The sequence below is a fragment of the Poecilia mexicana genome, unplaced genomic scaffold (assembly GCF_051168715.1).
Source record: "Poecilia mexicana isolate PSO_F unplaced genomic scaffold, ASM5116871v1 scaffold_9, whole genome shotgun sequence".
NCBI classification, from domain to species: domain Eukaryota; kingdom Metazoa; phylum Chordata; class Actinopteri; order Cyprinodontiformes; family Poeciliidae; genus Poecilia; species Poecilia mexicana.
The window spans coordinates 21,059,917-21,084,735 of record NW_028263378.1 but is presented as its reverse complement, the minus strand read 5'-3'; the positions used below and the strand labels follow the sequence as shown (position 1 = coordinate 21,084,735).

General features: G+C 38.6%; 2 protein-coding genes and 1 long non-coding RNA gene across 7 annotated transcripts; 1 reads left to right on the top strand and 2 right to left on the bottom strand.

Annotated features, from left to right (window-relative positions):
- Positions 1 to 3,941: 3,941 nt before the first annotated feature.
- On the bottom strand, positions 3,942 to 14,031 carry slc25a37 (solute carrier family 25 member 37). The gene is made up of 4 exons (XM_015003809.2): positions 13,831 to 14,031; positions 8,796 to 9,024; positions 8,349 to 8,405; positions 3,942 to 7,533 (listed from the first exon to the last, which is right to left on the bottom strand). Exons 1-4 carry the CDS (start codon positions 14,029 to 14,031, stop codon positions 7,004 to 7,006), a joined length of 1,017 nt encoding a protein of 338 aa, XP_014859295.1. The 3' UTR covers positions 3,942 to 7,003.
- Positions 14,032 to 14,036: 5 nt separating this feature from the next.
- Positions 14,037 to 20,902, top strand: LOC148157714 (uncharacterized). The gene is made up of 3 exons (XR_015764283.1): positions 14,037 to 14,175; positions 17,453 to 17,859; positions 20,751 to 20,902. It is a non-coding gene; the product is annotated as an uncharacterized LOC148157714 (long non-coding RNA).
- entpd4 (ectonucleoside triphosphate diphosphohydrolase 4) lies at positions 16,680 to 23,274 on the bottom strand. Of its 5 annotated transcripts, none has more exons than XM_015003806.2 (13): positions 23,115 to 23,274; positions 22,404 to 22,514; positions 21,574 to 21,771; positions 21,281 to 21,486; positions 20,951 to 21,101; positions 20,736 to 20,839; positions 20,568 to 20,627; positions 20,315 to 20,469; positions 19,248 to 19,414; positions 18,811 to 19,135; positions 18,477 to 18,562; positions 18,230 to 18,391; positions 16,680 to 17,825 (listed from the first exon to the last, which is right to left on the bottom strand). In XM_015003806.2, exons 2-13 carry the CDS (start codon positions 22,409 to 22,411, stop codon positions 17,591 to 17,593), a joined length of 1,857 nt encoding a protein of 618 aa, XP_014859292.2. In that variant the 5' UTR covers positions 22,412 to 22,514; positions 23,115 to 23,274; the 3' UTR covers positions 16,680 to 17,590. The 5 variants fall into 5 exon arrangements, with proteins under 5 accessions (XP_014859292.2, XP_014859293.2, XP_014859291.2 ...); XM_015003807.2 differs by lacking the exon at positions 23,115 to 23,274 and adding an exon at positions 22,964 to 23,061; XM_015003805.2 differs by lacking the exon at positions 23,115 to 23,274 and adding an exon at positions 22,844 to 23,060.
- Between the last annotated feature and the right edge of the window lie 1,545 nt (positions 23,275 to 24,819).

Below are 24,819 nucleotides of genomic sequence, written 5' to 3'. Positions count from 1 at the left end.
TTGGAGATCTTATTAAATGAACAAACAAACAAATAAACAAATAAATAACATAATTTATTTGCATGAACCAAAAAGTAAGGAACCCAAAGCATACGTTTCGGGTTCCTCTCTTGTTAGATCAGCAGAATATGAAACGACAACAATTCTGGAAATCCCCACCAAATTATGAAGCCTGTTCATGCAGATGTGACTCACATCTGCTGAACAGCCCTAGCAGGACTAGAACAGTAAACTCCAAAAGGTCCTCGATCCTCGTGATGTCACTGAACTTTTTAAGCAAAGCAGTTTTTGTTAGTAAAAAAAAAGATACATATCTATCAAAAATGTAGCAAACTTATGCGGTATGAGAAAAGAAATCAGTAGCTGGTATGAATGTACAATTTTGTGGTTTGAAGGAATGATGTGATGTAACTTCTGGAAGTATTTCTGAAGAGGATCAATCTTCATCTTAAAAGTGAGTCATGCCTTGCTCACTGTGCTATTTTGGTGGTCTGATGTGCTCTGTGCACACACTGCACTGAAGTTCACTTCAAGGTGGTCAATGATGCTTTAACAAACAAGCAGATCTCTCCTGCAGATGAGCAGAAAAGTAACCCTGACCACAAAGACAGTCTTTGTCTGTGCTCCAATATGCCGTGACTGTCTCGTAAATTTGTTGGGGACGATAAGGAGGTTTAACGCGGCCTCCATCTCCCCATGGGAGCTCTCAACAAAACTTCCTCAGATATTGTAACTGGATCCCTCATGTTGCTCACCCAGCAGAGCAGCTGCCTTTCTTCTCCCATCAGCAGATACACCACGGCGCATCTAGCTCTCCTGATGGCTGATGCCGATTGCGCTGTTGCAGGCATTGAGAGAAACATGCTCTAAGACATGCAGGCCACGAGAGAAAAGTCATGTTTCTTCTTATCTTTCAGATAATGTTATAAAGTGGTAGGAAAGTTTACTGCAGATTAAAGAGATTAGAGAGAAGCATCGCAAGATGGAGGATGTGGATGAGAGGGGCATTTATTGTGCGCTTCAGATAAACAACCGACTCCTGGACGAGGGCGAAAGCTAAACACTTCAGGTTTATAGAATCAGCGTACGTGTCCATAGACATGTTGCTGTGGAGTAAAGCTCCACACTGTCGTCATCTCTTTGAAAGTATAAAGTCTTAGCTTTTTATTTATTTTTTTTATCATGACAACACTTTGAATAGAACATAATGTAATGAAATGGTAAAAAAAAATTTTTTTTTAAAAAGTCATAAAGTCATAACCCTGGCAAAAGGACTCTTGAATCCTTTTTGAGGTCAATACGTTTTAGTTATTGTATGTCAAGCAAAAACAACAGCGCGGGATACTTGGTGGCCAACAAATGGCATTTTGCATTTGTTGGCCACCAAGTATCATTGGTGATACCTGCATTTCCTTCAGTGACACTGAAGGAAATGCAGGTATTTCTGGTTAGTACTTATCGTTTCTATTTGACAGCTGCCTCCACACTCTCCTGGTCAAGGTTTAGAAGTGTTTTAAGATAAGATTGATTTCCTTATTAACAAAAAATCACATGCATATCCTCTGAGGCATCAGAGTTTGGGGACCAGTTCCTGACCAGCAATTTGAAAGGAGTCTATTGAAAGCCATAATTTAATTCCCTATATGGGTGGGATGACCACTTGTTAAAATAAATAAATAAATCAATTCAGTTCAAATCCAGGTAGTACTGGGAATTGTAGTTTCTGATGTGATTCGTGTCAGTATACAACTCTGACCATCACTAAGGCTGGTGTCAGCATTCCCCTTTATCTACAACTAACATCTTTGTCATCAGAACATTTCAGCCAGAAGTAAAGCAGTTCTGTAACAAATGGTGAATGGAAGCAGCTGAAAGTCTCATTTTCCTACACATAAGTCAGTGATTTATACATGAGAGCTTCAATGCACCATGGTGATGTAGATGTCAAACATTGTTGTGAGGACATGTTACTCATGTTCTACGTTTGCTTTTCTCATAACACGTTCTGTGGCCTTCCAACGTTCTTCCAAGCTAATCGTACACCTATGGAACTGCTGACATGGATGTCATAGCAGCTACAGTTAAACGTGCAATGTATTTTTTTTAATATTTGTTAAAACTGTCACCATGTCGTGACAGTGTGTTATGAGATAGATAATCTGTGAAAAGATTGATATCCTACACATGCAGGCATGACTGGCAGTGCTAAAACTCTTTCAGATAGTCACAGTGAAACTCGTGACACTATGTTATGAAACTGTCATGACATAGTGGCTGTTTCCACAAATATGTAGAGAAATGTTTTTTTTTTTTTTAATAAAAGTCACATGATGCAGCTTTAAACTGGCTCATTCTCAAAAAGCAGTCACTGGTACAGCTGTGAGCAAAAGCAGTGCCGTGTCTGTTTTGCCACACGAGATTCTTGCTAAGTTGAGTCTGAAAAAAAAAATGCTTTAAAATTACCTCACAAAACAGCAGATGGACTGGGACCTGGCAAAAACAAATCATTTCATAGTGTGAACTCTGTTCTGGTTGCTGCTTTCCTTGTTGTAAAGGCTGTAATGCTAAGATGAAACAATGTCATATTTCTTTATAACAAACGTAAAGAGAGGGTTAAAAATGACATAATTCTATAAATCATTAGCTCAATATGTAAATATTTAAAATTGTGAGAAAAATAACACTGGAAATACACAGTGTATCACATTTTTTTCCATTTTTTCAAAAGCATTAGGTGTTTTTGAGTGGTTGTTTCATTTCATTGTTTCAGAGTTCTCTGCTTCAGCATATCTTGACAAATTATTGATGCATTTAATTATTTATATAATAAATCTATAATGATTTCATTTCATTTATCACACTTATAAACTGTATTTCAACAAATCATTTCTATATTGGATTGTGACTCTTTCACAATACTATTGTGTACACAATGCAGTAAGACAGACTGCAACAGTGCAGTTCTAAGCTTAAACGTGTGCATAGACTCGACTCTTTTTCTACTAGAACTGTCAATATTTCTTATTTAATTCTCTCTGAGGAATATTTTAGAATAACAACTAAGCAGCATTCTAAGGTGTGCTCAAATATTCTAAAATTTGAAATATCAAAATGAACTCTTTAGTCAGAAATGGCAATATATAAGAAAATAAAAAATTATGCTATGATTAAAATGCTATGTGTCATGGTTTTAAAATGGAGTAAAACTGATTTTTTTTTTTTAGCATTATGTAATGTTATGATGTAATTCCCTCATCTAAACCATTTGGAGTGTTGCTGTGGTTCTTTCATGCATGTTTGAGGAAACCTTGAATCTTCCATAACAGTAACTTAAGGGCTGCCTAAACGTTTGCTCTCAAAAAGCGCTGCCAATTCACCCCCAACTTGAAGAAGATAATCCAAAAAGGGACAGGGCACAGCAGGTCTGCATTTCTTGCCTTTTAGGTGTTGCACAGGAAGCTCTGCATGGCGCTATACTGCCCTCTACTGGAGCTAAACTGTTACTGCTGGACAGTTCAGGCTAACTGAAATTTCCTTTCTTCTCCTAATAATACTTATGTTTAGATATAGAGCTATAATTGACAGTACAACAGTGCTCCACATAACAAGATCAATCACCATTTTAGTGAGAATAACATATCTACATGGCAAATGATTTACATGGAAGTGCAGAAAAGTAACAGAAACCCAATCAAGTCAAGTGACTCCAGGATTATTTATTATATTTATAAAATGAGCAAAAGGAATTAGAAGCCAGTTTGCCTTAAGGCAAATGGTGCAACAGACTGACACAGGTAAGCAATCCCCAAACACTGAATAAAGCATAAAGCTACACTTGAATACATACGCAAATGAAACCACTAATGACATGTAATACATGTTTCTGAAATTTAAGGCAGTTTATCAAAACAAGATTGTAATGAAAACACAGCCAGCCAGCATTCCTCATCTCCGTGTTTATTTCAGCTCCAGTGTTACAAACTGTAGCAGCATTTTCACAATCATGTTTTGTTTGCATTGTCAAAACTCCAGGCCTTCCAGATCCGGAGATGGAACTCGGCAAAAGTCAGACCATCTCCCACTTTACTCAGCTCTACATAAATACTATAAACATACTTACATCGTGAAACTCTTCCCTCCATAGAATACAAACGTTTCCTCTTAATTTAGCAGTGATCATCGTCTCAAAACATTTCTCGTCACTCTGAGCGATGAGTGCATGCATTTCAAATGCAAATGTATTTTGATACAACAGGAGAAATGTTTCGTCAGTGATCTGAGATATGGTCTGATTTTACTACAATAAAACAAATATAATCAAAAATATAAACTTGCACTTATGCTGTAGGTAACAAAATCTATTGCGTTTCTGTGAAGTCATATTGCACTGAAAGCAACACGAGAAGGTTACATACTCTAAGCCAGCTCAACCATGTTAAGACAAGTAGCTAAAAAACTTGGTTTGAAATCTGATCGTCTGAGGCAAACTAAAAACAAACTAAAAACATAAAAAAAACACTTTGAGAAAAGTGAAACTTGTAGAAAATCTCAATCTATAAAACAGAAGCTGTAAAAAATAAATTCAAGTTTTCCTTACTAACGTAACACTATATCGAGGTTAAACAGCAGAGATGGAATGAGTGTTCACAGCAGATTAAAAGCGACACACATCTTTGGTTTGGTTATGTCTGTCCGAACACACAAGCGATTCGTGGAGTTTGTGAGAACACTGGAATCTGACAAACGTCTTCAGAACAAAAAAGAAAAAAAAAAGAAAAGAAAACCTTTTGGTAATCATAAACAAATCACAGCGCTCTGTGAATTACATCAATCTGGCTAAATATCCTGAAAGCTGAATCAAAAAATAGAAAACAGGCTGGGAAAAAAAGCATAGAGCACACAGGAAATGAGTAACTTCAACAGGATGGGAGAAAATAAAACGATTTGATCGGATACGTTTTTTTTTTTTTTGTTGTTTCTTTTTTACTGACCCCACGAGGATCAGCCAGTGCAGCAGTATTGCTTAGTTTAAAAACTTCATTTACAAGCTTACATTTTAATCACATAATCTGCATAAGGAGAACATACGAAATATTTTTGGATGATTCAGACAGTCTAAAGCCTTTAAGGTTGCCATGACAAAACAAGTCTCACAAAAGCCAATCACTGCTGCCGTCTTCCAAAGCAACAGTCGGATCTGATCCAAAGAGGTTTCTCAGGAATAGACGATTTCTGTATATAAATATATCCTCTGATTTCATACAAACAAGCTGCCGATGTTCTGTAACGGCTAAGATTCTGTTGTGCGTGACTCAGGAGCGATGCGGCATTAAGCTTTTACAGGGCAAATGCAGGTAGATCTCAGCTAATTTGATCGTCAAATATGACTTCTTTTTTTTTGTTATTTTACACAAAGCAGTTTTAAAAACCTAATTTAATTAATTTAAGTGATTTAGGCTTGCAGCTAAGGAAAACCTAACATTCAGCAAATCAGAAAGTTTTTTTACTGTTCCATAACAGTAAAAAAAATCAAATGACTTTAATGCAAAACTGTTATTGTGTGAAGAAGCTACGGCCCACAAAACCATGGAGAAAGACTGCTGAGTTCACAGTTGTCCTGAAACTGGCACAAGGAGGGGAATCCATAAAAAAAAAAAAAAATTGTCAAATACATTTGGCTATTCACGGAGCGTTTTATCCTAGCACGTTAACGGAAAGATAAGTAGAAAGAAAAAATGTGGGAGTGCCCAAGCAGCAGGGATAGTGCAGTCTTAAGAGGATTGTGACGCTAAATCCATTCATACATTTTAGAGGCGATTGACTAGTTGTGGACCTGGAGCCAATAAATCCAGATTACATAATCCAGCAGGTCTTGGCATCTGCCCACACCTGGCCTCAAAGAGCCAACGATGCAGATGAGCTGAGGCCAGGAATGTAACCCGGGCTACTTCAACACTTCAGCAGAAACACCTTCACGCAACGCTGCACCGATGCAGTAAGGAGCTCCTACCGAGCGCTGTCTGCATGCACTGTACACTACATGGACATACTTCTCTTTGACTGACATTGCTGTGTTAGTAATGCTTTTTATTGCTTTTATGTAAAATTTGAATTTCCTGCAGAATTTTGTTTTGGGTTTTCCGTTAGCTGCATGCCGTAAAGCATCAAAATGAGCAAATGAAATCAGTCCGACATATCACCTTGCCTGTAAATAATCTATAAAACATGAGATTTAAATGTTGAATTGCATTCCTGAAATAAAATCCATTTCTGTTACAATATTCTGCTTTACCGAGATCCACCTGTAATCGGTTTGCTGTGGCCCACATAACCTTGAAACAGAGGAAGACGTGTGCGTGTTTAAATGCATCTTGGGCCTAGAACAAATCAAGTATTCCTATGTAAGAGTACAAGAAAAAAAAAATGGGTGGAGCAGTGTTTGATATTAGTTAGACACTTATACAACGTCGCTGTCTCTTCCGCAGAGTGTTGGGATTAAAGAATGTCGAAAAGAAAGTTTTCATGAACACATATCAAAACAAACAGCACTGCGCTTTCCTCCGCAGCTATAAACTCCGAGCTAGAGGAAGCTAACCAAATAAATAAAAAGTTCCAATATTTCAGACAAATAAACATAGTTTCACACAACTTCATCATGTGCTCACCACATGGAGACACCAGGGAACTGAGCTGCGACTGACTTGGTAGTGGAGCGAAACGGTGCAAGTTAAATATGACACTATTTGTCTATTTGACATAAATCCTCTTTTTTTTTCTTTTTTTTTTCTTTTTTTTTTGCATAGAGTGGTTGTGCAGCTATCGCTGTAGCTAAAAAACAAAACAAAAACAATAAAAAAAACACAAACCCAGGTAATGAGATGACAATGACGAGTGGAATCAAAGCGCCACACTGCCACCTGGTGACTTGGTGCCGTTTTCCTCCTCGCCGACTCTCACGTCCTTTGGGCTTGGAAGTGTTTCATGAGTCACGGAGAGGCGAACATCACAGCTGCCCGGATGCCGCCTCTTGTTCTAGCTTCTGCTTCGTCAGGAAGTACTTGAAGAACTCGTACACCGACCAGGCGATGGCAGTAGAGGGCATCTGGTATATGACCCGAGCTTGGACGCCTTTGAAGAAGGCTGCCAGACCTCCCAGTCTGTACACCGTCCTGAAAGCGTTGGCCATTCCCGACAGGTGGCCGCTGATGTTCACGGAGCTCAGCGCCACGTTCTCCTGCGTGTTGAGCAGCGTTTTGCAAACGTCCAGCGGAGTGGTCACGGCGGCCGAAACCGCCCCCGCCGCCGCCCCCGACACTATGTGGCTGCTCGGGTTGTAATGCCTGTGAGGGTTCAGCTGCTCCTGCATCAGTTCGTAGGTGATGAAGTGAACCGCCTGGAAGGGGATGTTCATGGTCAGCTGGGTGCTGTAGCTGCGGTAGAAGGCTCCGACGCCTTCGGCGTGCGTCACTGTCCGAACACAGTCCCAAAGTCCTCGGTAGGGAGAGTTGTACATCTGCATCCTCTGCTTTACCACTGGAAGGCAGCAAAGTTATGTTAGTGTTACAGTTTATGTTAGGCAGTAAAGGGGAGAGTAACCAATCGATGTAACCAATTTAACTGCTGTAAAGTCCAGGAGGAGTGAAAGCTGCAAGGAGCAAAACAATAGAAACAATGCAATCTACTGGGTTTCCTTAGGCATAAACTTTTTAATCTTCTTTGAATAACTAATTTATTCAAAGGCTGGGATCAATTGAAATGTATCTGTGATTGAACTGATTTGATTTTTTAAAGTGCCTTGAGACTACATTTATTATGAATCGAGTTGAATTTAAAGGAAATTCCTTCCTTCCTCTAAATATTGTTAAATTTCACACATTTTTGCCTATCATTGTTCAACTTTCCATACACAAGTCAAAAAGAAAAACGATACTGAAAAAAAAAAGAAAAGAAAAAGGAAACTCCCAAGAGGTAATCCCATGTGTGCTTACCACTAAAATACTGGACAAATCTTTCTTCTAAAAGTGTACTCCTCATATTCATCACTATATTTTCAATGTTATTTTTTTACAAAGTAAATTTTTAGGGGGAAGTAAAAAGTAGAATTATAAATGGTTTATGCCTCTTTCATACACTCCACATTTGTGGCGTGATTGACTAATATATCCTGTTAGCAGATTTCCCCACCTGAGCTGTTTAGTGTTTGCAGCTCTTCCAGAGTCACCATGCCCCCTCATGGCATGCATATAACTAATTAACTAATGCTCTGTGGTTGGAGCACCCGTGGTCCTTCTTAACCGCCCGTTTATCACTGTATTGAATGCGACATCGAAGCGTCGACGTTTCCTTACCTTCAGCTGGGTTCATGATGGCATCGTGCAGAACTGTGGCCACACTCCCTGCCACGCCTGTTGAAACATCAGCAAACCTCGTTGACTCTGAAGCTGTGACTCTGCTCGAGTTATTTCAGTGACAAAAAAAAATTAATTCCTAAAAACACGAGGCAGAAATTTACACAAGCTCCAGGCTCCAGATAACATAACAGCCTGTTCCCCTCTGATCAACAGAACGGATTCAAAATGACAGATCCGCCATGGGATTTCTCACGGCTGCGTCGCACGTTTGACCCCGGCTATTGTAAACTATGTATTGATGAGAAGAACTGCCCTCTTCCTGGATGGTTTGCTTTGTCTACGGCGTGCAGCAGCTGGTGTGACGCTGGGGAAAAGAGTGTGTGTGTGTGTGCGTGTGTGTGCGTGTGCGTGTGTGTGTGTGTGTGGGGACACGGACGCTCGTACCGTTGGCTATGTGGCTGTTGCCTCCGCTCTGAATGATGTGACTCAGAGAGTGCTTGACGCGCTCGTAGCAGGCGAAGTAGAGCGCGTGCGCGGGCCCTGCTCCCATCATGGTGATGTTGAGGCCCCTCAGCGGTCTGAAGATCCCCTCCGTCTTGATGATCCGTTTCAGGGCTTCATACACGCTCTTGTATTGTGCGTTGGGGTCCGGCTGCAGGCTCTGCATCCGTGTCTGTGAAAATAAAATCATTTCATATAAATTCTTCTAGTATTACAACATTTTCTTAGGTTAAGATTTTGCTACAGTATTTAGTTGATTGCCTTGTTTTATTGCGTGACTGAATGTATGGTTTTTAAGATGTTAAAGAACCTGAATAATGATTTATTATTTATTTATTTGTTTTTAAATCAAGTGCAGCGCGCTCTAGTTGCTCTGACTGAACGTGCTCTTGGCGTTAGCGAGGTTCTGGATCGGGAGGCTGTGTGGCAGCTCTTTATTTAACTCCACAGTTATCAGGACAGCACAAAGCATGTTTTTATTTGCAGGGAGATTCGGGGCCGGCTCAGGAGATTGGCCGAGTTTGTCTTTGTCAGCATGTTCCACTGAGCTTCCTTCCTCTTGGGTCGACAATAAAATATCAATTACATTTCCTCCGAATGAAGACTTTTGGAAACTCGGCCACACATCACCTGGCAATCTGAGAGATTGGTTGAGGTTTTGGGACTGCAAATGAGGGATGTCCCTGACAAGGGACTCTTGTGTGGACTCTTATCTCATAATGTGAGGAGAAATAAGACCAGAGGAAGATTAGACTAGTTGAAATAGCTGAAATGCGTGTTTGATGTAGATATTCTGTTTAGCATCCATTCATGTCAGCCTTAAAGGCACCACAACAAAAGCACGAAACTTAGAGGCTAATTCCAAATGTATTTTATTTAAAAAAAAAAAATGGGTACAAATTTTAATGTGGAAAAACACCAAAACAACAGAACTGTATGCTTTTCAAGCTTAAGTTTGTATTAAGTCTGTGCATTTAAGAACTTTTTCTTTTCAATCTGGTGTTTTTTTGTTGTTTTTAATGTTCCAAAATTCACCAAACCACACAGCTGGTCCCTATTCATCAGTAAAGGGATGTTTCACTGTTTCTCTGTAGCACTGGACCCATATCTAATTAGCTCTTTTAAAAACAACAACATTTATACTTTTCAAATCTGAACTTCATTATTCTGCATTAAATACACATAACTAAAGGCACAGCTTTTGATCTGTCATATCTTTATTTTGTTAGCCACAAAATAATAAGTCAAACCCAGAACCGCAGCTCGATCATCACTCACTTCAAACCCAAAATGTTTCATAAACTGAACAATAACTCAAGCTGTGATGCAGGATATATAGGAGTCTCACTGTGAAAAAAATAATAATTGTGTGGTATTTATATTAAAAAAAAGAGAGAGAAAATAAAGGAAAAACGTGATCTTATTTCTTTTATTTAAACACAATTATTCCAAGCACAGCTACAAGAATTTAACATATCGATTGTTAGAGTTATAACAATGTTATGTGTATAAGCTTTGTTACTTTTGGAAAAGGTAAAACAGCCTCAGGCATAAAAACAGAATAAAAAATCTGCCAAATGTAGTAATTGTTTCAGTGCTTACACCTTTCTGCCGCTGTGTTCTTTCCAGAGTAAAGAGTAAGAGTGTTGTAATTGGTTTGATCAGGTAGCCAGGCTGGGTCAGCTGACTGACAGAGATGTGGCTTGGAGCTTGCCAACTGTAGCTTTAAATTAGCTTCACCTTAGCAATAGTGACGGGAGGAAATCCTTTGGTTTCCACAGCTCGACTCTCCATGTGTTGAATGACCGTAAATATTGTCTAAAACCGGTCTTTTCTGCAAGTATGAGGAAAAACTTTCAGTCAGCTTGCTGGCAGTCCGCAGCAGCCACTGTGTGACTCTATGCTCTGCAGAGCTCCGTGCTTAAGGAACTCACAGTTTCAACTGAAGTTCAGATTTGATTTTTGATTATTATGTTTGAAGAGTAATAAAGTCTGAACCCCTGTTAGTACAAGATCTGAATAATGCTTTGAGAATCCATCAAGAACTAGTTGAGAAAGGGCTGATTTAGGAATGAAAACTAATAGGGAGTAAACCTCAGGAGTAATTCTTAAAAACAAACAAAAAAAAAAAGATCACCGTGTACTTTTTGGCAAATATTTTAAAACAAAACTAATTACTAATTCAACTTTTAGCCGTTTAATTTTCAGGCGACATTCAACACTGCCTACATTATTTCGACATCTCTGTTACAATCAGTTGAAGGAACTAAACAAGCAGCACCAGTGTTGACATTTAACCATAAAAGGGAAACGGTCCCAACTAATCCGACTGATTGTGCGTTATCCTTTCAGCTTCGTCAGTTCTGGTAATATGGCTGTTTACTAATCAATAGCACAAAGAAGCAATTAGAGATACCCACCCTTTCCTGCATGAGGCTGATTCCTAACTTGCACAAGACTGATAAGATGCCCCTCCTCACATTAAAACAGGCTACTCCCTGATTCCTCGAGCTGCTCGAGTTTGACTAGGAATCAAACTCAAAGTAAACAGTTAGGACTGAGGGGAACTAACAAATAAAGGCACCAGAGAGGCATCATGCTTAACCTATAGACATAAAGTCAATACTTCCTCTAAATGTAATTCTTTAAAAGAAAAAGTACTTCAATTTCTTGGAAGTTGTCTAGTAATTTATCACGACAGGATGGAAATGACTCTTCCTGTCATGAGTTTAGATTAGATGAGACTTGGTAAAACTTGGGTAACTCCAAAAACCTCCCAGATTTAACTGAGTGACCAGCTGCGTCTTTAAGGTGCTTGTGAAAACTTGGAAACCTCAAGAGGAAATGACACCAGAGCATTGGGCAATGAGGGCTTCTCATCGGACTACTTACACATATGCCAGTGGGATACAAGTTAAGTGGATGTGTTCCAGTTAAAGTAGACGACATAACCAAACTTGTCAGAAACTACGCCACGTTGTTAGCGAACAAAGGCTGAGCAGAAGGAAAGTGGGGATTGCAGGAGCAAAGTTCACAAAAGCAGTTTGCAAATTTACCTGTCTTTAGCCAATTTTTAAACAAGCTTCAAACAACATAGTCATTTCATTCCATTTTTAAATGTGCGCTTTAATTACTAAACATTCACTCACTAAATGGATTACTGGTTAAAAAGCCCCCCCCAAAAAACCCAGATCTTCCCAACCTTGGCTTCATTCAGTCACTTAATAAATATTTTTATACCACTCATGTACTACTGCTTATATATTTACCAGTTTGGATTTACACAACTAGTAAGTTATACAACTATTTCATAAAAATATAGAAAAAGTAATATTCCTCTACATGATTTAAATCATAAACTATTTGTTCATGAAATTTTATATATTTTCAATTATTATTTTTTTAGGTCCAACATCTTTGATAAGAGTTGCAATTTTGAAGCCAACAGAGAATGAACAAAGCCATGCTAATTTATGCATACAAGTTTTACTAAATACAAAAATACTAAATGCTGGCTTTAAAGTACAATGTGCACTTTAAAGTACTTCACAGCCTAAAGTACAGTGTCTACTTTAAAGCCAGTATTAAAGTACACATTGTTTACAGGCCAAAAATTGTGGGAGAATTTAGTTTTGATTCATTTACATGAACGGTAAAAACAACAACAACTGATTTTTTAATTTATTTAACCTGCTGATCACCAGTTTAGAGTTGATCAATGGAAAGCTGGCTGATTTCAGTCTGGGGCTGATTAATTAGTGCTTGGTTTTTTTGTCTTTTAAGCAATAAAAACAGAAGTACTGATGTATTCAAATGTCTTCTTGTGCTTGATTAACAACTTTTTTTTTTTTAAATGTCTAAAGACCTACATTTATAGAAGAGTTACATATGATTGACATGACTTTATATAATTTATACATTTCTAAGAAATTAACATATTATGGAATGGATAGATAAATATACCACGTTTTAGTAAAAAAAATATATTTGATAGGTTTTAAACGTACAGCACATTCTTGTTTAATGTCAACATCAAGTAATCCCTCATTACTGTTTACATTTATTCATTATTGTTCACAGATTTCCCCAGCTTTGCTCATGTTTGGAGAGTGTTTTAATACTATCCTGAATCTGGTTTGTAGAGTTACTTACTGTGTCTGTGAGCTACGATAATAAGGATGAACCTAATTCTCTAAGTGAAGTGATCACAAGAAGATTTAGATGGTTTGGTCCTCTAATCCTGCACTCCTTAAGTAAAGCTCACAGCCTAATTGAGATAAGATTAAAGTTTGAATATCAGTCAATGAATCTAGTGGCTACAAGTTTGTAATTTATGAAAGTACACAGTCAAAGATGCAATGTAATAAGGTACTATTAACGCTTTAATAATGGGAGTAACAGAGTTGTGGTTAGAGTCTTTCATTCAAAGGACATTTTGACATCTATCCTAACCGAACAAAACCTTGACCTTCACCTAGCCTGAATAATGTCATAGAAAAATATAGTTAACATTATTTATTTGAGTAGATTCACAATCGTATGACTATTATTACATCTCATTTTAATACTATAGTTGAATTGCGAGATAGTTTAGATATAAACTTGGTGAATGTCCTCTTTTTAATGTTAAAGTTGTCTTTGAGTAAGCTTGTTTGGTTAGCAAAGTTATTAAGTAGCAAAGCAAAAAAAAAAAAAAAAGAGCAAAACTTCTTCAGTTGAAGGGAAACATTTTGTTTTTACTCTGATTTACTTTGCTGACCAGTTTAACTTGTTCGGTCAGTCTATTTGAAGCGACAAGGCTGCCGTAATTGGATGAGCTAACACCGAGGCTAACTAAGGATGGGCAGTCCGAAGACTTCACAGGCTAACGCCTGTTAGCACATCCTCCCCGTACTTGGCGTCTCCTTTCCGGCTGGTTAGTGTTTGAGCCGCCGGGGAGAGAACAGAAACAACCGAGCAGCCTCTGAGACGGCGTTACCTTGACAGAGTCCACGGGGTACATCACCGTGTGCTCCAGTACGCCTGCCACGGCTCCGGCTGTCATGTGGGTCGTCACGGAGACATGAGGCGGCAAGCTCTCGTAGTCCCCGTCGCTGACTTCATTAAAAGGCTCCCCGTCTTCGTTCTGGATCTGCGACATCTCCAGCCTTGCCACCGCACGGTCCGAGCTTAACTCCATGCGTGGGGAGCTGTCGCAACAGGTGGCCTTCCGTACAAGAGAACGATCGGAGAATGTGTCCGCGGCATGGATAACCACAACATCACCACTACTTACAGGAGTTCCAACAGCGCCCGTAGGACGTCGCTAGAGGCGTGGCTGACGGTAATGTGAACCAATCAAATCCCACATAGTGAGATAATAGGCGGGCTCTTTTTCTGAGCGACCAATGACAAGTTTCTGTGTTGAATTCCTGTTCCACTTCAAAGCTCAGCCGGTGAAACAACTTGAGCCTCCCAAGTTTTGAATGACTTTGACAAAACCGCGAACATTGCCCAGTTCTGGTCCGGTAGATAAGCAGGTGTGGTCTCACTGCCGGATAACACTTGTTAAATAATATGGAGAAATCTTTTCTTCAAAATGCCCTATCTTGAAAGGGGAGGTTACTTCTGACAAACCATGGCTAACTGAAATCTACAGATAGACTATTTAGGACGCTGCGGAAAACTGACAACAAAACTAAAAACTAAGAATAACAGTCGTATTAAGACATGATGTTTATAAGTCAAGATATGTCTGGGAAAATTAAGGAGAGTTTGTGTTTGTATAGACTACAGAGAGTGCTTTGAAAAAGTATTTGCCTTCTTTTAGATTTTTTTTTTTGGGCGGGGGGAGCGACTTTTTTCAGATTATGAAACATTTTTTGTATCAAATAAGGATAATTAAATATAAAGTGATTTAAATTATAAAGAGAAAAAAATGCTCTTCAAATCAACATAGACCCATATAAGTAGCAACCAAGTTCTCTTTGGACAACTCACAATGTATCATTCAAGGATATGATACATTCATAAATTTTTGTCTGTTTCTTTTTTTCCAGAAACAGACAAAAAAGCAAAACAGAACAGAAGAAATCTGCAGAGCACATATAGTTTCACCCATGCAACACTCTGGAGAGTGAGGAAAATTAAGAAGACTTTTTATGTTTGGGCTGCTAGGATGGTTTAAATAGGGACTTCAATATATTATATTATATTATATTATATTATATTATATTATATTATATTATATTATATCCCAAAATGCAAGCTTTTGGAAGGAAACAATGAAAGTGAAGTTTTTCCAAACCCCCTCACCCGAAAGCCTCCTCAGTCCAATCAAATGGATCTGCAAACATCATTACTGCGGCAAATCATGTGGACAGTCACATGAAACAGCCTGAAGTGGAAAACAAAGTCTTATCAAAAAGAAACGCCACATTTATGCTTTAGTTCCAGCTTTTGAATGAGAAGTATTTCGCTTTTTTTAATATTTTGCTATATTTTAGCTGCATATGTTGTCCTGGGAAATAAAACCTTCCTGTTTGTTTTGAGAAGATTGAAGATCCACTGGGCATGAGCACACATGTGCTTCTTCAAGTTTGTAAGTTGTCGATTGTCCAAAATATTTGACTTGAGAATTGATTTGATTAGAAATTCAGAAATACTTTATTAATCCCCACGGAGGAATTCTCAACATCACAAACCGGACATCTGAATCAAGGTTAGGGAATAAAATTCAATAAGAAAAAGACGAAAAGAACCTTAGTGTAAAAAAGTTCTATCAAAGGTCGCATTTATATAATTTACAGTGACGGGTAGGAAAGATTTTTCAATTCTATTGAAGCAATTAAGAAGTTTTAGACAACAATAACTGAAGCTCTTACCACAAAACACACTGCAGAGTCACAAGGGGTGTTGTTGATAAAGCTTATTTGCATATGTTTATCTGCATGCCTGAAAGAGACACTTCCGTGTAGTTTCACATAGCACATTTACGTTCACAAACTCTCAAGTTACACATCTTATGCTGCTTGACACTCTTGAGTCTAGTAAGTTTAGTTTTTCAGATTTTTCTGTAGACGTAATTAGTCTCATATTTATTTACTTCTCAATGCCATCATTAAAGCCGTCCTTCAAAACACAATGTCTGATATTCTGAAGAAAATATTTACTTATCCTGTTGTTTTAGTCACTAGTCACATAAGCAGTAATAGACACTCAGTATGACCTTAATTAAAAAAAAACATTTTAACAAAAAAAAAAATATGACTTTTAAACTAAAGATTAAAGTGTAATTATTTAAATTGCTGATAAAATAGCATATGTTAATTTCAGTTGTAATGTGAAGAGTCCAGGAGAAACAAGTAGCAGCAGTACGTGGGGGAGGGGCAGTGCAGTGCTTCTATACTTGAAACAGCCACTGGATACTTTAGCCCTTCTTGGATTTTGTCTGACATCTCAGTGAAAAAACTTTAAACTTTATGAACAGTATGAGAAAAAAAAAGCTAACAAACTGTTGCATTTCTAGTACTATACCTGTTTAAAACCAAGATATATTCTGTCTAACACTAAGTCCACATGTCACTACACAGTTTCAAAGGAAATATGTAGACTTCAGAATGTGAAGAAAGTTTTTTTTTTATCTCAAAAAGTTCATTATTCCTGTATTTAGCAAGGAGAAATAATTATGATACTGACCTGAAACCTTAAACGACAGTAGTCTGCTTTAATGTCAGCCAGCGAGACATAAATGTTAGGAGTTAAAATAGTGCATGCAAATGTCTGGTTTCCACTGTATAGATACACAAATCATTCCGTTTTCCTTCTCATGAGATCAGCAGGCAGGTATCTCATAAAACTTTTATTATTCACATTCGCCTGTGCAAACACTCGAGTAGACCATTTTTTATTTAAATAACACACGCTCCGATTTACAGATTTCCTCACAGCAGTGATATACCTGGCTTCTGAAAATGAAGCCCCGATTAAAGTAACAACACCCACCAAAGAGTCGAGCAACAGTTCCAGCAGGGGGACTGATTCTCTCGTTGGGATGGCGGACGGGTTTGCAAAGCTTACCCCAGCAGTGATGAGACATGTATTGCACTATTACAGCTGTGAAAGGCTTCATATCTTCTAACATAAATATGCAGAAAAGTTTAGGGATAAATACACCCAAAGAGTTGCTTCATCTAGGCCATGCAGATTAACTGCAGTGCAAAGTGCTTCCAATGCAATGGAGAAATCATATTGCATGTAAGGTTTCTGTAGAGAGTGCTTTTTCTATTTGACAACAATGAGAAATGGGGGCGGGGGAAGAAAAAGTAAGATAAAACAAAATGAAATTAAATAAAAGTACAAAAAAATGCACATGAAAAAGGCAATAAACATAAAAAACTTACACATCTGATATATTCATCCAGTGTGGTGGAAGCCAAAGTACAGTCTATCTATTAGGCTGTGAATCAACTACAAAGCCAAGTACCATTTTGTGTTTATTACTTAAAAAATAAAAACACCTGAAGGCAGCTGCAGGTGAAATAATATTAAAACCAATATAGTCTCTCTCATCCAAAGACATGTGAAAAATGTTCCTCATTTGTCCAAATTTATAATTCCAGCTCAACAGCTTGGAAGAAACGCGAGCAGATCACCGAGAAAAAAAGAAAAAAAAAAAAAAGAAAAAAAAAAATCGGACAGTCCGACAGGAGTGGAGTCCAACTTCGGAAAGTTCTAAACCTGTTCGTGCTGCCCAACGTTCAGAGGTTGATTGGGAGAGAGGGCGAGGCGAGGCCCTCTTCCAACCACGGCACAGAGGAGGGAGTGTAGCGCTGCGCCACTCGGCGATGGATCCGGCGGAGCCTCAGCAAGTACAGTATAATGGAGAGCAACACGATAAAGAAACAAGCCGGGAACAAGTAGTGGTTGTTGACGAAGGAGAAGCTGTGTCGCCAGTGAGAGTGCGCTCCTTTCAGACTCTCCTGTGGGATGTCCCTGAAGGAAAAGAAAACAAGAGCGGCACTGCCAGGTGAGTTTGGAACGAGATAATAAAACAAGTCTTTACAGGCCTCTCATTCTGTCCTAATGGCCTCTCATTAGCTCTTTAATTCGTCATTATTCAAGCAACAAGTCGCAGCTTTCTGAAAATTAGTCTCATTTCCAAGCTTCAAACATTCATATTTCTCTTTATATCTTTTTAAATATATCCCCGTTAGCAGCCAATTCCAAAGAATAATGGTTCCTCTTCTCACATGTGTAAAGCAGGAATCGTTCTTGCGACAGACTAGATTGAGTGAAAAACTGGCTGAACCAGACTGAACTTCAGGAGATAAAATTACATCAGAGCGATAAGAATCCAAACTAAGAGAAGCACAATTGTGAAAGACATTCTATCTTACCTCAAAGGGAGAAACCGCGTTCTATAAAGAATAGCTCCAAGAGTCCACTGGACCTCCTTGTCGTAGACCAGCAGGGCTGTCTTCAGGTTTTTGTAATTGGTTGGGAAGGAAAAACCCGTGTGCAAAACTTCATACATCCACGCTGATTTAAAACACTGGTACCTGCAGACATTTGAATAAAAACAACAGTCATATGTTTATATCACTGACAGGCTGCCTCGATCTGATAAATCTGTGTGCGACTTACTTGAGCCGGTGAAAATCTGCATGTGACGCATAAAGACCAGAATCGAAGCGTTCCTTCAGTGTCTTCCACTGGGTGGCGCAGTAGCCCTGTGAATGGGAAAAAAAAAAAAAGCACAATAGAGGGAGAAGAGCATTGCAACACTATTTAAATACACAAATTATTGATTAGTTTAATTATAAACTATTCTATAAAAGACATGAAGACCTTCTCCAACTTAAAATGCAGTTTTAATCTTTCTTGACCTATTTCTGTTTCAGGATTAAATCGATACAGCATGGGCAAAAATAGATACAACCTTTTAGAGACTATAGATAAGTTTTCCTACAGCGTTTACCTTGGCGGCTCGGGCATATTTAGAAGCATTATAATCCCCGCCCATTCGCAGCACGTCCTCCATACAGTAATAGAACTCTGAAAAGCCATAAAACTGGCTGTTGCTGTAGTCAATCGCTGGCTGGTAGATGCCGCTCAGGGACGTTTGGGTGTCATTGGTTCTGTTGAGGAACGGCTGGAGAATCCGCCTGCACTCGTCGAAGTCTCCCGTCCCCCTAAGGTGGAGCCTCTGTGTAGACGGTCCGATCTCATCCAGCAGGTCGGTGGGGAGGCAAGGGTCCAGCAGGGGCGACTCTGCTGTTTCGCCAACGTGCTCACCCAAGAGTCTGGAAAGGTCAATAAACCAAGGAGTTCAAGCTCGTAGCTCTCAGCAACGAACACTCAAAAACAATTCAGGGAGGCTGAAAGCAGAATCGAGCGACAAACTGTGCGTCTCACTTGTTTCGAGCTGCAGCGTTTCTGATTAGATTCTCCTCGTATCTTTGGCGTGCGGCGTTTCCACCGAAACCCAGAAAGGTGGACACGTAAACACGATAGACGTGATCGGTGACGTGAGCGTCACATCCCAGGTTGAATTCTGCAAGTAGGTTTTTGGCCACTTCCTCCTGTGGAAGACGAACAAGTGAGCATGATATGTAACGCCTCTTTAACTTTTCTGTATTTTGGCGTCTTGCAACCAAGAACTTCAGGATTTTATTGGGATTTTAAGTGATAGATTAACACAAAGTTGTGCATAATTACAAAGCGAAAGCAAAATGATACATGATTTTCAAAATATCTCACAAATAACATCTGAAACATGAGGTTGGCATTTGTATTCAACCCCCGCGACTCTGATACACCTAAATAAAATCAAGGGCCACCAGTTGGCTTTAAAAGTCAATTGCAAATGAATAAATATTCAACCTATGTGAAAATGAATCTTCATTAGAAAAAGTACAGATGAGGTTTGTAAGAACATCAACAAACAATACACAATACCCAATAATAAAAAAACAAATATCTTTAAAAACAACAAACCGACTAATGATTTTAAACAGATGTATAAAAAAAAACTGCTCAAACCTTGTTTAATAATCTGTTCTTATGTCTATCTTTAAGGTCGTTTTATATGTGCAATATTATAAAAATCATGTATCATCTGGCTTCCACTCCAGTAACAAAATATGAAAAATATCCGAGTACAATGAATACTTTAAAGATAAAGCCACTGTAAAGATAAAGTTCTATACAGTTTTTAATCTAACACTTATAAATCAAAAGTATCCAAACATAAGTTAATGTTCTCAATATTACAGCCACATTGGGAAGGTCATGCATCAACCTTACAATATGCTTTCAACAGTGACGGATGGAGAGCAGATCAGCTCCACAGGACAAAATGGCTCAGAGAGGTGTTAACCAAGGAGTAACAGAGATTGGAAAGGGAGCAAGGGAGAAAAAGAAAGCATAAGCCACAAAACGCCAAAGACGGAACGAGAACAGAATTGGTTGGAGATAATAACCTGTTGTGGAGAAGCAAAGCTTACAGTTTTGGGCACTTCGTATGCAATCTGTGTGGAGACACCACCCATGTCCAGGACACCCGCTGTCCTTTTCCTCATCAGCGCTTCCTGATGATCGGTGCCGGGAACATTTACCTCCACCACAGCTTCTCCATCTGGGAAAATTGACAGGCAGAGAGAAGGGATGTCACACAATTAAAAGACTTAATCAAATTAGGTCACTCTGAAGTGGTACAATTGAGTAACTTCTCACCATTGTCCACATGGTTAAACCTCCCAAGGACAAAGTTTATTCCAATCCATGCATAGACACCTGAAGCACAAAGCATATTAAATACTAAGTTATTGTGTAAATGCCTGAGTACATTTAAAGCTACAATGATGTTGAAATGAAATATCGCTCTACAGTTTCTAAATTCACCTTCTTGTTTTCCAGAAATCACCTCCACGTGGGAATCAGAGAAGAGGAAGTTGAAGTGAACTGGGATATCTGTGCGTAGATCTTCCAGAATGGCTTCTTGTTGACTGAGAAAAAAACCAAACGCATACAAAATAAAAAAAATAAAAAATTAAAACGTAAAAAAATAATCTTTTTTTTCTGTCACACTAACATTTCCAACAGTCCCATTTTTTTACCTCTCTGGTAGGATTCTCATTCCCGCTGTGCACAGAATGTACAGAGGAGTTTCCTGGTGTTTATGCTTGGGGATGTGTTGAGCTGCAAAGCTTAGAAGTGGATCTATGTAGTCACTGGCCTTCTCAGGTGTTTTAGCCAATTCAGCTATGCCTTTACGAAAAGTACATGAAGAAGAAGAACATTTTTACTTCAGGCATGCAAAAACATAATATTCACTTGTACTATGCAATAAAACCGTTTTCTGTACAGTACTTTTATAATACATTAGTAAAGTAAGTTGCGAAATACGCTTGCATTTTCTTCTTTAAGTTGATCAAAAAGCTTCTTACCAGGCTTGATCTTCATGACTACTGGCTTGCGGTGTTGATCTCGCATTTGCCGTATGTCCAGCAGTTCGCGGGGATTACCGTTGTGCCGGGGCCAGCAGTACACAAACACCCTGGAGCCACTGCTGCCACAGTCCACCACCAGGCCGTAGTTCAGGTTGGGATTGCTTGTATCCGTCGCATCCAAGTCAGTAACTCTCGCCAGGTGCCTTTTATGAGTGACAAATATCTAAGATTAACTCGATACCAGCTCTAGGAGACCCACACCAGAGTACCAGCTCCTAGTTTTAGAGTACCGGTGGAAAGGGTTTTCTTCTCCGGTCCAGCTGGTGTGTGTATTCACAGCAACGAGCAGCAGGTAGAGCAGTCCTATGAGGCAGAGCACCAGGCCGATGAAGAGAAGTTGTCGGAAGGAAGGAGTCAGAAGCCGAGGAAGAACCTGGGATGACAGGCTGAAGTGCCATGACGCTGGGAAAAGGCACGAAAAGCCGATCCTGTTCACAGAATATAAGAATATAAGAGCCTCAATGCTGTATTGAAAATTTAATTGTGCTCATTTTCCCACTTGACAACCAGAGACGTCTGTGCATCTGATTGGGATTTTGAGCAGCTTATAATAGAGATGCACAGGGAAAATGGGAACATGGTTTTCAATATGTTTTAGAAATAAAATCTGAAAAGCAAAGTCCATTTCTATTAAGGTCCTAGAAATCAATACTTTGTAGAACCACCTATTGCTGCAACTACAGCTCAGTCTCTTTTGGGAACTCTCTGCACATCCAATCTCTGAACATTCATCCTCACAAAAGAACTGCTCACACAGATTGGACTATAATAAATGGATCTGTGACTCATTAAAAAAAATATTTAAAACCCTTTAAGATTTACATTTGAGCACCTTTGATCTAATCATTTTCAATATAGCTTTGACTGTATATGCATATATATAGATATTGATTAAAAAACCTCTGAAAGCAAGTGGTTGTACTGGATTTTAACTTGGGGTATCATAGTAACACATGTATTTAATGTCATTGTAACATGACAAAATGTGAGAAAAACCAAGGGATATGAATAGTGTGCAGCTCTTTAGTAACAGCTAAACAGAGGCCAATCATTCAATTACCTTCCCATGGTGCAGATAGTCCTTTGGATTTATTATTCATCAGTCTTCTCTGGGAAGCAGATTTGTCCGACTCCACTGCTCCATAATCTCTGGTTCATCCATCATTGTGGCCTTCAAGTAAGAGCAGAAGGAAAAACTTTAAAGCCTTCACCAACAACTGTACAGGACTTCCACCTGGTGAAGGGCCCATAAACACATGAAACTGATCAGCATTTTCTGGATTTAAAGGGATAAGTAGGCGTAACTGTATAGTTTTCAGCTATTGGAGGAAAAATAAAAGCTCGTAATGGGAAGGAGAAGAAAGGAAACACATTTAAATCTCAAGTAAGTAGTTGTTAATGTTAGATAACGCAGGCGTTTGTAATATACAGTCTCGTAGGTTACAGTATGATAGGGGGAAAGAACAAGGAGAAACGCCGAAAATTAACAATTTAACTGACCGTAACGTTAATGGCAATGATGTTATATGTCAATGGATTGTATTAGAGCCATAGACACTCACAAAGACCACCGTATTTTCCAGGAAACATGATCCAGATGCTCCCCGCTGGCTAACTTACATTAAACGAGCGGCACCGCTTCTCTAAGTGACGTGTAACGTGTAAAGGGTGTCCTTGGTTTTAATGTCCGCGTACACCGTCGTTCGGTTGAGCTCAGTTAAGATATAAGCTGTTTCGATCAAAAACAGCAAATAGGGATATTTTAGCTTACCTCAAATACTGCATATACTCTATTTCATAACTCTATAATCAGTATGTTTTCTTTTCTTTCACAGTCTCTAGTTGAGACGTGTTTTGCAAATTGAGGTCCGCTCAATTTGAGAAAAAAAAAACAAGCACACATTCCTAGCTGTGAACTGGGCTTGTGTCGAACAAGAAATACGGAAACCTTGCAGGTACAAACTGTTCCGAGTTTTATAATCACATTTTCAGAACTTAAATCATGTGAGAAAATTCCTATTATTGTTCAGTTGTGTGTCTTTGGACACGTAAGCCTAAGTTTTTTTCAATATATTTCATAATTAAACGTATTTGTTAAAATGATGACAGATAAAGTTAAAAAGTACAAACTCTTTTGATTATCATGTTGGTTGTGTTGCCTTGCATTTTTTTAAGTTTTTGTTATTATTATTTTGTGTAAAAGACACAGATTGGCATATCTAACATTACATTTTGTTTCAAAATGGGCTGGCGGGATCATCTAACATACAAAGTGGGAAAGCCAAAACACTATTAAAAAATAAAGTATAAAAAGGCAGTTATATAGAGAAGCACATTGTGACTAAATGTAAAATGTTTATTAAGAACATACATGCATATTTACTATTGGATGTCAGAAAAGATGCTACAAACAATTGTGAACTTCCCATCCAGGAGAACAAATGTGCCTTAATTTCATCCTGGTGGTGGAATACCAGAACACGATGGAGGAATTCTATCCCTTCTTGCCTAGAAGTGGCTTTGGATCCCTCAGAGAAGAGCACTGGGAAGAGTACTTGCAGCCTGATCTCAGATACGCGGGTGATGGTGGATGGATGGAGGGGTGGATGTAGAGATATTCAGCCCTTGTCAGATTTTGCCCCGTGATCTGCTTCATTCAGACAGATGTCAATGTAAGGAAACTGCATAGAAATCAGTTGGAACACTAGTCATTACATTTCACGACATCTAAAGTTAGCACTAAGTTTACAAAGCTGTGAATATATTTTTCTGTATGCTTTGGAAGCACATAATTAACAAAAATTGTATTCAAACATACTAGATGTCTATTTACTAACAAGTCATATCAAAACAGAGAGTAAACATGCTTGTGTTAGCATTTCACTTCAATAAATTGTCTTGCTTAAAAAAATGTTATCAGGATATATGTATGTATTGAATCATATATATGTTTAGAAACAAGCCACTGCCATACTGGAAGTCCTTCTGGGTGAAAATAATTTAGTCAAGAAAAACAGATGCTGTAGTAGCGCAGAGTTAAGCGCATTTTGACTTGGAAATATAAAGTGTTATTTTATTGTACTGCTGAAGCTATCAAGTTTTCATACATATACATAATATAAAACTCTAACACCATGTTACCAAATTCCAATTGTTAAATGACTTAGATCAGTGTCAGGGATTGACTGGGAGATGTGCTAACACATTACTTGTCACGTAAAAAGCAGATTTTTACTTGGATTTGGATTAGATCAAACTCTAATGAGCCAAAGATTAGGCTTGATTTTCTTCCCCAAAGGTGATATTAAGACAGGAAAATTGGGTGGGGGTCAAGTATTTTACTTGCTCCACATCTCCAGTTTTCATTAAACCTGTAATTGGATTAGTGTAACAGAAACATGGAGTGCTGTACCTCATTAGAGTTTCATTTATGCCCATTTGACCTTCTGGGTTTCTGCCTCTAAATAAGTCATAGT

What these genes read in the sequence shown, in the direction of transcription:
- slc25a37 (XM_015003809.2), bottom strand. Translation starts at nt 14,031, where the DNA reads ATGGAGTTAAGCTCGGACCGTGCGGTGGCAAGGCTGGAGATGTCGCAG. An exon ending in ACCCCGTGGACTCTGTCAAG is followed by an intron (nt 9,025 to 13,830) that starts GTAACGCCGTCT and finishes TTATTTTCACAG; the next exon opens with ACACGGATGCAGAGCCTGCA. An exon ending in CATCATGAACCCAGCTGAAG is followed by an intron (nt 7,534 to 8,348) that starts GTAAGGAAACGT and finishes GCTGCCTTCCAG; the next exon opens with TGGTAAAGCAGAGGATGCAG.
- entpd4 (XM_015003806.2), bottom strand. An exon ending in AGTCATGAAGATCAAGCCTG is followed by an intron (nt 21,102 to 21,280) that starts GTAAGAAGCTTT and finishes CTTTTCGTAAAG; the next exon opens with GCATAGCTGAATTGGCTAAA. An exon ending in GATTTCTGGAAAACAAGAAG is followed by an intron (nt 20,628 to 20,735) that starts GTGAATTTAGAA and finishes TTTGTGCTTCAG; the next exon opens with GTGTCTATGCATGGATTGGA.